The 14,305-nt window shown below is 39.5% G+C and overlaps 1 protein-coding gene across 7 annotated transcripts in view; it reads left to right on the forward strand.

The window, feature by feature from the left end:
- The window catches only part of RNF182 (ring finger protein 182), a 55,007-nt gene extending 45,450 nt beyond the window's left edge, over positions 1-9,557 (forward strand). For 3 of the 7 annotated variants that reach the window (XM_011962721.1, XM_011962724.1, XM_011962723.1), the window contains 2 exons: positions 3,936-4,090; positions 6,929-9,557. In XM_011962721.1, coding sequence (XP_011818111.1) covers positions 7,140-7,883 — 744 coding nt within the window. In that variant the 5' untranslated portion in view covers positions 3,936-4,090; positions 6,929-7,139 and the 3' untranslated portion in view covers positions 7,884-9,557. Of the gene's footprint in view, positions 1-3,925; positions 4,095-6,928 lie in introns of those variants that run through there. The other 4 variants (XM_011962725.1, XM_011962727.1, XM_011962726.1 and 1 more) reach the window with 3 other exon arrangements.
- Positions 9,558-14,305: the final 4,748 nt, after the last annotated feature.

Genomic DNA, 14,305 nt, shown 5'->3' on the forward strand with positions numbered 1-14,305 from the left:
ATTTGTCTTTCTGTGCCTGGCTTATTGCACTTAACATAATCACTTGTGGTTCCATTCATGTTGCTGCAAATGACAGGATTTCATTCTTTGTTATTGCCAGATAGTAGTTCACTTTTTTTTATCCATTCCTCTGTTGATGGGCATATAGCTTGATTCCATATCTTTGCTATTGTGGATAGTCCTGCGATAAAAATGGTAGTGCATGTATCCCTTTGATATATTGATTTCTTTTTCTTTGGGTAGATACCCAGTAGAGGAATTGCTGGGTTGTAAGGTATTTCAATTTTTAGTTTTTTAAGAAATGTTCATACTGTTTTCCATAGTGGTTGTACTAATTTATATTCTTACCAGCAGTATTGATTTATAGTAATGCATGAAAATTAAGATGATAGATAAGTGACATTTCAATTTTGTGAAAAAAATTAATGAACTTACATACAGATCATATGGAAAAAGTAAGTTGATTCAAAATATACATCTATACATTTTGAATGTAGAAAAATCTGTATCTATAAAAATAGCCAAAAAAGTCATAGATTCCCTTTCTTTCCTTTTTCCTTTCGTTTTTCCTTTCCTTTCTTTTTTTATGGTGAAAGATAACACTAGTACAGAAAATGGTACTGTGTGATGAAGTAGCACAAAATGAACCCTTGTAAGTACCACCCCAGTCAAGAAGAGCGCATTGTCAGCCACTCTGTAGCCTGTACTAAGTCTGCTTGGACATTGTCCTTTCTTCCCTTCAAGGCATTGGCTATCCTGATAATATGGTTTGGCTCTGTGTCCCCACCCAAATCTCATCTTGAATTGTAATTCCCATGTCAAGGGTGGAGCCAAGTGGAGATAATTGAATTATGGGGACAGTTTCCCCAATACTGTTCTCATGATAGTAATTTCTCATGAAATCTGATGGTTTTATAAAGGGTTTCTCATTTTACTTGGCATTCATTCTCTCTTGCCTGTCGCCATATAAGACGTGACTTTGCTCCTTTTTTGCCTTCTGTCATGATTGTGAGGCCTCCCCAGCCATGTGAAACCGTGAGTCCATTAACCTTCTTTTTCTGTATAAATGACTCAGTCTTGGGTATATCTTTATTAGCATAAGAATGAGCTAATACAGTAAATCAGTACCAGGAGTGGGGTACTGCTATAAGGATACCTGAAAATGTGGAAGCGACTTTGGAACTGGGTAACAGACAGAGATTGAAACAGTTTGGAAGGCTCAGAAGAAGACAGGAAAATGTGGGCAAGTTTGGAACTTCCTAGAGTCTTGGAGGGCTCAGAAGACAGGAAGATGTGGGGAAGTTGGAACTTCCTAGAGACTTTGAATGCCTTTGACCAAAATGCTGATAGTGATATGGACAATAAGGTCCAGGCTGAGGATGTCTCATATGGAGATGAGGAACTTGTTGACAACTGGAATAAAGGTAATTCTTGCTATGTTTCAGCAAAGAGATTGGCGGCATTTTGCCCCTGCCCTAGAGATCTGTGGAACTTTGAACTTGAGAGAGATGATTTAGGGTATCTGGTGGAAGAAATTTCTAAGCAGCAAAGCATTCAAGAGGTGATTTGGGTGCTATTAAAAGCATTCAGTTTTATGTATTCACAAAGATATGGTTTGGAATTGGAATTTATGTTTAAACGGGAAGCAAAGTGGCCGGGTGCAGTGGCTCATGCCTGTAATCCCAGCACTTCGGGAGGCCGAGGCGGGCAGATCATGAGGTCAGGAGATTGAGACCATCCTGGCTAACATGGTGAAACCCCATCTCTACTAAAAATACAAAAAAAAAAAAAATTAGCTGGGCGTGGTGGCACGCTCCTGTAGTCCCAGCTACTCGGGAGGCTGAGGCAGGAGAATGACATGAACCCGGGAGGCGGAGCTTGCAGTGAGCTGAGATTGCGCCACTGCACTCCAGCCTGGGCAGCAGAGCGAGACTCCATCTCAAAAAAAAGGGAAACAGAGTATAAAAGTTCAGCAAATTTGCAGCCTGATGATGCAATAGAAAAGAAAAACCCATTTTCTGAGGAGAAATTCAACCTGGCTGCAGAAATTTGCATAAGTAATAAGGAGCCAAATGTGAATTGCCAAGACAATGGGAAAAATGTCTCTGGATGTCAGAGGTCTTCATGGCAGCCCCTCCCATCACAGACCCAGAGGTCTAAGAGAAAAAATGGTTTTGTCAGCTGGACCTAGGGCCTTACTGCTTTGTGCAGTCTCGGGACTTGGTGGCCTACATCCTAGCCATGGCTAAAAGGGGTCAGTGTACAGCTCAGCCCATGACTTCAGAGGGTGCAAGCCCCAAACCTTGGCAGCTTCCATGTGGTGTTGAGTCTCTGGGTGCACAGAAGTCAAGAATTGAGGTTTGGGAACCTAGATTTCAGAGGATGTATGGAAATACCTGGACGTCCAGGCAGAAGTTTGCTGCAGGGGTGGGGCCCTCATGGAGAACCTCTGCTAGGGCAGTGTGGAAGGAAATGTGGGGTTGGAGCCCCCACACCGAGTCCCCACTGGGGTGCTGCCTAGTGGAGCAGTGAGAAGAGGGCCACCGTCCTCCAGACCCCAGAGCAGTAGATCCACAGACAGTTTGCACCATGCATTTGGAAAAGCTGCAGACATTCAACGCCGGCCTGTGAAAGCAGCCAGGAAGGAGGCTGTACCCTACAGAGCCACATGGGCAGAGCTGTCCAAGACCATGGGAACCCAACTCTTGCATTAGCATGACCTGGATGTGAGACATGGAGTCAAAGATTTGGCTGCCCTGTTGGATTTTGGACTTGCATGGGGCCTGCAGCCCCTTTGTTTTGGCCAGTTTCTCCCATTTGGAATGGGTATATTTATCCAATGTCTGTACCCCCATTATATTTTGGAAGTAATTAACTTGCTTTTGATTTTACAGGCTCATAGGTGCATGGGACTTGCCTTGTCTCAGATGAGACTTTGGACTGTAGACTTTTGAGTTAATGCTGAAATGAGTTAAGACCCTGGGGGACTGTTGGGAAGGCATGATTGGTTTTGAAATGTGAGGACATGAGATTTGGGAGGGGCCAGAGGTAGAATAATATGGTTTGGCTCTGTGTCCCCACCCAAATCTGACCTTAAATTGTAATAATCCCCACATGTCATGGGCAGAGTCAGGTGGAGATAATTGAATCATGGAGGCAGTTTCCTCTATACTGTTCTCATGATAGTGAATTCTCACGAGATCTGATGGTTTTATAAGGGGTTTCCCATTTTGCTTGGCATTCATTCTCTCTTGCCTGATGCCATGAAAGATATGCCTTTGCTCCTCCTTCACTTTCTGCCATGATTGTGAGGCCTCCCCAGCCTCCTCCACAATGTGGAACTGTGAGTCCATGAAACCTCTTTTTCTATATAAATTACTCACTCTTGGGTATGTCTTTATTAGCAGCATGAGAATGGACTAATAAACCTGACATTTAGTCTAATCACCTCCAGACTTTTCATAATAACTTTACCACCTAAGCTTGCACCCCTAAATGCTACAACTTGATTTTGTGTGTTTGTGAACTTTATATAAATGGACTCATATAGTATTACTCTTTTTGAATCTGGCTTTCACTGAACATCATGATTGTTGTCCACAGCCTTTGACAGAAGTGAAGACAGGGTGAAGATGGGATGGAATGACTGTATTTTAGAGGCCCAAAGAACAACTCTGACTAATTATAACCCTGGAAAGGTTTAGATTTTTGGTTATTATTCAAGTTATTTGAGGGATCTTAAAATCATAATGAGATAGATGAAACTTTTTTTTTTTTTTTTGAGACGGAGTCTCGCTCTGTCGCCCAGGCTGGAGTGCAGTGGCCGGATCTCAGCTCACTGCAAGCTCCGCCTCCTGGGTTTACGCCATTCTCCTGCCTCAGCCTCCCTGGCTTTTCAAGAGGAACAGTCATCATGCTGTTTTCTGCCGTTCCAGGAAGAAATACTTGTGTTGGCTGCATTTCCAGGGATGCTGCCAGAGCTCAAGGCTGTCACCTGGTCTTGCCCAGAAGAGCCATTCTTAGAGGCAGGACTTGATTAAGGCTTTCCTGCTGGTGGAATAGGTTTGCTAGAGCTGGCCTTGGAGTTAGAGTAGGTATATTTTTTATTGGATATTTGAATATTGAGTATTTTCTTTGCATGTTACCAAGAAGTCCCTTATATAAATGTTTATAAATATGAACATTGTAATCACATAACACTCTATCTTAACATATTCAGTATTCTGATAGAGTATTTCTGTGACAAAACAAAGCTTTGTTTCAAATAATAGCTCAATATTGTCAAGGAAATAATTTAGGTTCACACAATTATCAGCTAGAAATTGTGGCTGGCTCAACATAAAGTGTTATTGCTACTCTTCTAATGGTTGGAAGCTTGGTACCGAAAGGAGGAATGTGACCCGCTGACTGTCAAATGCTGATGTTCTAATGTGTTCTCACGTATTCATAAACACTTATGTGTCTACTCTAGCTTTCTGTGCCTCTAGATGTAATTTTGCCTAGTTATCCTCACTGGACGTTTTACTCTTTTTTTCTGATGTCTTTATGCATATGTTTACATACTTTCCTTTCCTTTTTCCACATGACTTCACACACCTCAGTCCTTTCTATGGCAGTGGGGACAGACAGTGCTGCTAATCCTACTGGGACCATCAGCTTCCTAACCTCTGGATTCAGGAGAGCGTTATGTCTGGGTGGGCATGTAGCTCCAAAGAACAAATTACATGTTCCATTTGGGTGGGCTGAAGTCTGTGTGTGGCTAACGGGGGTACTGTTGTAAGAGCCCTGTGTTCAGCAGGGAGTGAATAGGAGCTTTCTAGGTGGCAGATCACCAGTGAACTGCCCAGGGCTAGGGGCTGTCCCATGAAGTGAGGTAGGACTGTGTATGTTGACCAGGATAGAACTCCTTCTTGTTCTTTGGCTATCATCCTGAAGATGTTCATCCCATAGGAGGAAAAATGCCAGCCTTGTGGAACTGTGAGCAGGACATAGTCATGTTTTGCAGGGACATGGGCATGCATATCCTGAATGGGATCAGCATCAGGAATGAGGAAAATTAGGGCACATGGAAGGAAAGGAGAGAGAAGAGTTGATGTTTGTGTCTGTGTATCTTTTTTGTGTGTTACACTGGATGCATAGAGATTGGTTCATGGTAGCAGTTTTGAAATACAGGCATACATATACTGTATTTTAAAAAATCCGACCTACATTTTTGGTTACCAGAGATTCTATAGATTGACTTCTTTTTGCCACCAAGTATACATCTTGCCACTGCTATCCATTACACATTCTTGTAGAATAGGAAGTCAATTAAAAATTAAAGTCTTAAAATGAAGATAATATGTATTAATGATTTTTAAAATTATCCAGATTCAGCTACCCACTGCCTTTCTCTGTTAGTGCAGTATGATCCATAGCAAATTTAAATGTCTAGCAGTTACTCTCTGCCCTCAGAGCTGTTATGACAGCTTTCTGCTATTATTGCTTGGAGATGTGCTCAGAAAATCAAATACATTTTGATATTTTTCTAAGCCAAACATAATTTAAGGTGAATCAACTACCAAAAATACCACATATATTAAAGCTAATTAAAAATAATTTGGAGATTTTCTATTAACACTGCTTCCTTCCATTAGTACTGAAAATTGAGAACTGACTGTGCATATGAAATTAACCTTCAGCCATTTGTCCAAAGCCAGTAATAACCAGTAATAGTAATAGTAGTAGTAGTAGTAAGGACTGTAGATTGTATTACACTTTCCTTTTACTAAAGAGTTTGTGTGAAATAAAGTAGATGAGTAAGTGAATGTTGAGTATTTATTGATAGCCATGCACAAGTGATTTCTTCATGTCTAGAGACATAGCTATGCATGTTTTATCTGTGTTTACTTCACTTTCTTGGGACTTAGACTTGACTTGTTTATAGTGCTTATATTGGGTGTTACATGCCTCATTCTTCCTTTAGTGAATGTATATGCACAGCTGTGGTTTTCAAGACTGGCATTGAAACAAAAAAAATTGAAATGGAATAGTCAAACAATAAAGACTTTTATATAACAGATTTCTTTACACTGAGAAGGTAAGAACAGTCTGCTCTACTTAAATATGCTCTTATCTCTATCAAAGCACTCTCTGAAAACACATTTTTAACATTTGTCCTTAATATTCCCTTTTGTGTATTCCTGAGCAGTATTGATGGTATTTAGACACCTGGTATTTACACCAGCAATACTCTGAATTAGTCTTCTGTTTCTGATACATGTCCCATTCTGTTTTCAGAGGCCAGAATTTGTTACAAGTTTCAGAGTGAAAATCTCTTGTATCTAGACTAAAGTATGTTCTAGAGCACATAACTAGCTCTACACTGTCCTTTACACCCATTAGGATTCTTTTTTTTTTTTTTTTTTTTGAGACGGAGTCTCGCTCTGTCACCCAGGCTAGAGTGCTATGGCCTGATCTCAGCTCACTGCAAGCTCCGCCTCCCGGGTTCACGCCATTCTCCTGCCTCAGCCTCCCGGGTAGCTGGGACTACAGGCGCCCGCCACCTCGCCCGGCTAGATTTTTGTATTTTTTAGTAGAGACGGGGTTTCACCATGTTAGCCAGGATGGTCTTGATCTCCTGACCTCGTGGTCCGCCCGTCTCGGCCTCCCAAAGTGCTGGGATTACAGGCTTGAGCCACCGCGCCCGGCCACCCATTAGGATTCTTAACTCTTTCTTCACTATCATGCTTGTTGACTGAAACAGCTAAGCATGGAGATAACACTTTCCTGTTCTGATGATAGAAGTATGTGAAAAGATGAAGGGGATTTAACCTTCTAAGTTTATTGCTTCTAATCCTTGAAGCTCAGAAAATTCCATAAAGCACTTTTCAGAAACACCTTTTCAATGAACTGTTCATTATATTAGAATCTCTTTTCTTCTTTACAGACTCTTCATGTGGCCTTTATAAATATGCATTTGAGACAGAGTTATATGCAGAAGTTGAAAATGCCTGGAAGACTTCTGGTTTCTTTCACTACTTTTCCTGCCTTTTTGTGTTGCTGCCAGATTTGGATGATATGATATTCAGAGGGGCACCTTAATCAAAGCCATTCTTCAACAAGACCCACCTGGCAGAAGATTGCACACATAATTCAAGATGGCTAGTCAACCTCCCGAAGACACTGCGGAGTCTCAGGCCTCTGACGAGCTCGAGTGCAAAATCTGTTACAATCGATACAATCTGAAACAGAGGAAACCCAAAGTGCTGGAGTGTTGTCATAGGGTTTGTGCCAAATGCCTCTACAAAATCATAGACTTTGGGGACTCCCCACAAGGTGTCATTGTCTGTCCTTTCTGCAGGTTTGAGACGTGCCTGCCAGATGATGAAGTTAGTAGCCTGCCCGATGACAACAACATCCTTGTTAACTTGACTTGTGGAGGCAAAGGGAAGAAGTGCCTGCCAGAGAACCCCACTGAGCTGCTGCTCACCCCCAAGAGGCTGGCCTCTCTGGTCAGTCCTTCTCACACGTCCTCCAACTGCCTGGTCATAACCATCATGGAGGTGCAGAGAGAGAGCTCACCGTCCCTCAGCTCCACTCCTGTGGTAGAATTTTATAGGCCTGCGAGTTTCGACTCTGTCACCACTGTGTCACACAACTGGACTGTGTGGAACTGCACATCCCTGCTGTTTCAGACATCTATCCGGGTGTTAGTGTGGTTGCTAGGTTTGCTCTACTTCAGCTCCTTACCCTTAGGAATCTACTTATTGGTGTCTAAGAAGGTCACCCTTGGGGTTGTCTTTGTCAGCTTAGTCCCTTCGAGCCTTGTTATTCTTATGGTGTATGGTTTTTGCCAGTGTGTTTGCCATGAATTTCTAGACTGTATGGCACCTCCTTCTTGACTGATACGCAGAATAAGAAATTGGACACACATTGCCATGTTTGAGTGTGAAGTTAGATAATTTATAATTTATTTTCTTTTATGTTCTTTATGATTAGTGTCCATGACATTAACAAAGCCCTTGGCCATGTGTTGACTTGATTGGTTTTCCTGTAGGTCGGAAGTAAAAATGTTCATTTCTACTTAGGAGTTAGCACAATTGTATAAGCTCACCCTTCATGGAGCACTGACAGCAGTGAGTCTTCCCAGAGAAGGGGCGGGGTTTCACTCAGCACAGTCAGACAGATGGTAGTGGTGTGGTATGTTATGCTGTAGGGAGATTTAGGAATGAATGGATCCTTCCTTTCGTATTCATGGATACTCTGTGATGGCAGTTGGACACGAGGAAAGTTGCTCTGAGACACATCCATTTACAAAGTGTGTACTCCCTCCCCTCCCTGTATTCCTGGTATTGGAACACCCTGGAATTGTCTTCAGGTGTTTTCTCTCTTAAGTCACTCTCTATAGTCAGCATTCCTATTGAGATACCTGTTCCCTCTGCACATTCTCCCTTGCCAAGAGGAAAACTCAGTTCCATTCCCTTGGGTGGTTTCAACTGAATACCTGTTTTGCCACATTACTACAGAGAATGAAAAGCACTGAGGAATTTGCATCACAGTCAACTTCATGGCAGAATGTGGCCATTTGTCCTTGAGACACACTCTTTCCTCCATGTCTATTTTCCTCTCTCCTCAGTCTTCTCTGAGAAGAATGGAGGAGAATGAACTTCTCCATAGAGCAGTTATTATTCATGAAAACCTTCATTTGAGTCTTTCCTTATAACATCTTAGTTTTGGTTTTTTTAAACCACATTGCCCAATCAGCCTCACCCCTTGTCCTGAAAAGGTTCCGTTTAAATTAGTTGCTATAAATTCATGAAGACTTTTTTTTCCCCATTGTATTTTTGGTTCTATTAGGATTTACTTTACTGAATCTTACAACAATTAGAGGTGAACTGTGGCAATGAAAATCAGAAACAGTTAATGAGATGCTTCAGTTTACAGTTTGAAGTGCTAAGAACCTAAGTATTTTGCTGTACAGTACTGAGTTGTACCAAAATATGATGGTTTAGGTTTATGTGCAAGACTTTATGTTGTAGTCTAGACAAAGGGGTGGGCAAGAGACATGCAAAGCTGATGCCCTACTTGAAAAGACCCTTCAAGGAAGTAAATGGCAGGGACAGAGTGGAGCTTAACATGTTGCTATCCCTGTTGTCTTTGAGTTGGTTTTGGAATGGATTCAAGTTCTTACACAATTCATTTTGAATACAAGCATAACCTAGGTGATTTGAGTTAATGAACTTATTTTCATGATGTAGGGAAAGTTGAATGTATATATTTCTGAGAAGAAATTGTTTAGCAGATTACAAGTTGGCAGAATAGAATAGAATGTTCACAGAAACTAGGCAAAAATTTGAAAAAGCATTCTAGTCTCTAAAACCCATTACTGATGATTAACATTAAAATATTTGTAACTTAGAAAGGGGGCATTACTAAGATGACTTTAACTTGTTCGTGATGAAATCTTTGTTGTGTGATGCAGGTACAGTGCACCCATTCCAACTGGAATAGCAGTTTGATTTTAATTGTAAAACTAAACTTTGGGAATATGTATGCCCAAGGTTAAGTGTAGGATGCAGCTAAATACGTTTATGATTTCATAAAATCTAGTTTAGATAGCATTGTGATGCAATTTCCAGAAATCCATTTGTGTTTAGAGTAAATATCATGTTTAGAAGATGTTCTGTGGTTTGGATTTATATATAAGGTTTTTTTAAAAAATGTTCTTTTTTTCTGAAATGTAACATTGAGTAAATTGATGAGTTATATAATGAGATTTCTAGAAAGCTCTGGACATGGGTACTATGTGTTTTGCATATCTGTATAATGTCTACAGTGATAAATTTGTGTCTCCGTGTATTGTGGCAGTCTTTTTTTCTAGTTAATTTGGCTTCAAAGAGCAATCTTTGTATGACACCAGAGAACTCTTCATGCTGTTGAATGAAAAAAAGATAATGCTTTAATATTTTATTCACTGTGATAGTTTTGTTTGTCTATTAAATTGTTATTATTTCCAAATTTAGAAGTTTAATTTCTCTGACTTATGGTTAAAATTCAGTTATGACTTTGCACCTCTGTTAGTTTTAGATAATGGCAAACATGAACTTTCAGAAACGTTGGTTCAGCTAATGCCTTTATCATGCCCATGAAGACTTCAGAACTTTCCAACAACGGGGACCTAACCCATCACACTTCTAAAAGGCCTTCATAGTTTGTTTTGTTTGTTTTTCTTTGTTTTGTTTTTAGCAGGGGAGAAGAATTAGGGGAGATGAAATAAAAATACCATCTTTATAAATAAATTCTTCGGTTTTTGTTTGATTTCATTTCCAGGTTTTTGTCTAACTGCTCAACAAAATAGAATCCAATTTAGTTGGGAAATCACTTACCTTGTATGGTCTGGGAAAAATTTAAAAATTACATGGTATCTAAATTTGACCATTGTTAGGCAAAATAGAAATAATTTGGGAATATGCAACAGTTCTATGCTTATGATAATTAGTGAATTGGCACCATATGTTAATCAAGAATAATGGCTTCATTCACTTCTGAAATGTTTGTGTAAATGAGCAAAGAATCAGCTTGAAGAAAGCAGTTACCTGTATTGGTCATAACTTACAGAGTGAATTCATGCATATCTCCCTAGAGACCTGAGAATGATGTGTGTTTTCCAGATTGTAAACAGATACTAGGCTTCGAAGACACCTTGAAGAAATTTCTTAATATGTCAACCAGGTAGTCCCAAAGCCAAATGAATCCTGGTATTGATAGGCGAACTGATATAGCCATTGTAAGTATGAGCTCTGGAGTAGCTCATATTTATAGTTCATGGGATACAGATGAGATGCAAATGAGTTAACTTGAGAGTATAATGCAAGCAAACTACGATTTTATGTGTTTCTGCATTTTTTGAGACTTGCTCTTTTTGCCTACTCTTCTTGGTAAAAAATACCTCCACTTGCTTTGATTCCTTGGAAATGCCACAGAAACACCACATATTATTCCAGAGCTTTATTCAAAACCTGTGAGAGTCTTGGTGAGGTCCCTGAAAGAGTTTAACCATTTGCTCTCCAAGTTAGAGTTTTGTGTGCTTTCTACATCTTTGCCTTTTTATTAAATTATTCTCTTTGCTTCAGTACCCTTCATGAATTTTTACTCCTTTGTGAGGAACTACAGGCTTAGTATTGGGTCTTTCCTTACACATTTACTTTTGTGTAAAAGAGATTTTAAAAATGTGAATAAATGTTGAAATTTGAGTAAATTCCAAATGAGTCCCGGAGGTAAAACAGATTCAGCCCAGTTCCTGATATCATTTCATACTGTGGTAGACTCCAAATCTGCATATACTCAGTGTACATTTATGGTTCTGACGTGAAGGTGCTTTAAGCTTATGAATAAAAGAATCAAAAATTAAATTACATCCTGAATACTGTGTATGCTAAGTATGGATCTGTGCTAATGTATTTTTAAAAGTGGTTAAACCTTGATTTAATTAAAACATCAATTAACCGAAAAGTCACAAGCATTTTAATTAAGAGTTTATTAGATTTGTAACATATTAACACTTTAAATTGAGAGAGTTGGAATTTCATAGGAGAAAAGAATATGCTCTGATTGTAGGTGATTTTAGATCTTGTTTTTCCCATTAAGTGTAAGGAAAGTTTCTTTGTACATTCACATTCACATTATATTTACATTCTTATTACCTCAGATAAGAGATCGGGCCTGAAGACAGCTTTGGGAGTCTTTAGCAGTTCTTTCTTCTTTTTTATAATCTGTATTTAAAAAAATTTTAAATGGAAATATAATTGTATATATGTATTACATAGTGGTGTTTTGATACATAATAATGAATAGTGATCAGATCAGGGCAATTAGCATAACCATCGTATACATTTTTCATTTATTTGTTGGGAACGTTCACTATCCTCCTTCTAGCTATTTAAATTTATATAATCTATTATTAACTAGGGTCATCCTACAGTGTTATAGAACACTAGAACTTACTCCTCCCATTGAGCTGTAATTCTGTATCCTTCAACAAATTTCTCCCCATCTCTCCCTTCTCTCTACCCTGCCTAGCCTCTAGTATTCTGTTCTACTTTTTACTTCTATGAGATCAACTTGTTTTTTAGCTTCTATATATGAGTGAGAACACACAGTATTTAACTTTCTGTTCCTGGTTTATTTCACTTAACATAAGGTCCTCCAGTTCCATCCATGTTGCCACAAATGATAGGATTTCATTATGTTTTATGTCTGAATAGTATTCCATTGTGTACTATACCACATTTTCTTTATCCGTTCATCTGTTCTTAGATACCTAGGCTGATTCCATATCTTAGCTATTGTGAACAGTGCTGCAGTAAACATGGGGTGCAGATGTCTCTTCCGTACACTGATTTCTTTCCTTTGAATAAATGCTCTGGATTGCTGGATCACAGTTCTTACTAGTTTTTTGAGGTCTCTATTCTCCATAGCGACTCTACTATTCTCCCTAGTGACTGTACTAGTTTGTATTTCCACCAACAGTGTATTTCAATAGCAGTGGAAGGTGAGGGGGTAGAGAAATGTTGAGGCCCAGAGAGGACTGAGAGGCTGAGCTCTCCAGGCTATAACTGAATGCTTAGTAGGGCAGCGGGCACAGCCCCTGTCATGGTGCAGCCAGAGGGGGAGAATGGACACCAGAGGCAGTGGTCATGGGGGCAAGGATAGGGAGTGGAGTTAGGATGATTAGGTGAACACAACAAGCAGATTCAGGTTGGTGAAAGAAAGGTTCTTTAGGCTTATTTCATGAAGATTTTCAAAGATACAGAAAAGTTGAGAAAATAGAATGATTACCACCTGTACACGTACCACTTAGAGTCAACAGTTAATCTTTTGCAATATTGTTTTCTGTCGCCCTTAAAAATAAAGAACTACCCTCTAATTTGACTAAAACATTATGTTATCTCAGACAATTAAAATACTTTTCTAATATTATTTAATATGCATTTTTCTCAAAATTTTCTATTCTCAAATATGTTTTGTAACTGAAAGAGAAAAAAACCAACAAAAATTAAAAAAAAAAAACTAGGATCTGGTCAAGTCTTGCACGTTGCCTTTTGTTGTTTTATACCTTTATTCTCTCATTCTGGAATAGTCACCCCACCTTGTTTTCTCCATGACCTTGACTTCTTGAAGAAAGTAAGCCAGTTACCTTGTGCAATGTCCCACATTCTGTGTTTGGTGGTGGTTAATTTCTGTTACCTGTATTTTCTGTAAGCCGAAAATCTAGAAGCTTGATTGGACTCAGATTTTGGGCAACAAGTTGTCTTAGTCACCTTTGTATCGCATCACATTTGGGGACATAAAATAAAAGGTTGCCCTCCCGTTGAAAATACTCAGTTTGATCCCTCAGTTAAGGTGGTCTCTCTACTGCCCCTGTGCAACTGTAAAAAAAAAAAAAAAATCCATGAGATGACACTTTGGATCCATGCCAGTATTCTCTTCCCTAACAATTTTCACCTGATGGATTTAACAGCCAATTATGATCCTTGCGTGAATCAACTACAGGTACTTCATTTTCCAAAGATTTGGAGTGTTATTCTGGTGAGAACTAACTCCCGCCTCACTGGAGGTTTTTAAGTAAGGGTGATCCAGTTACTGACCGTCAGCTGCGTAGTGGAGGAAATAGGACCATAGAAACCAACCCCTGTCTAAAGCTTCAGTAAATCTTAAGGTTTGAATGCATCTGGAATGAAAATCGCTTTTATCTTCCAATGTACCTTCTATGATCTCAGAGGAGAAAGAAGCCCAAATCATTTGTGAAGTAACTTTTTTTTAACCTTTAAATAATTCACTGAACTCTAGCCTTGAACTGTCCGCTTTCAACCACTCTCTTGTTGACATTTCATAAGCAGCTCTCTGGTCATCTACTGAATCATTACTTCCCTGAAGACTATGTACTCCTTATTCTCAATCTTTGTCAAATTTAAATTCTTTGCTTTAGACAGCTCTCTTTCCTTGTTACTCCAGTAATTAGTTCACTCCTTATTCTGTTTTTCAGAGTGATCCTATTTGCACAGTATAACCTCTTGCCTATTGTCTGACCATTTCATCTCTTCTTAAAATCCCTGCCAGGCAGTGGGTTCCTCCACAGCATCCACTGTGTGTTATACTATCCTGGAACTTTTCTGTATATGTACTCCCTCTTTTGAGATCTTTTTCATTCATTTTTTTTTTTTTTTTTGGGAGGGGGTTTTATTCTTATTGCCCAGACTGGATTGCAGTGGCATGATCTCGGCTCACTGCAAGCTCCGCCTCCGGGGTTCACGCCATTCTCCTG

Source organism: Colobus angolensis, unplaced genomic scaffold, assembly GCF_000951035.1.
Source record: "Colobus angolensis palliatus isolate OR3802 unplaced genomic scaffold, Cang.pa_1.0 Scaffold6, whole genome shotgun sequence".
NCBI classification, from domain to species: Eukaryota; Metazoa; Chordata; class Mammalia; order Primates; family Cercopithecidae; genus Colobus; species Colobus angolensis.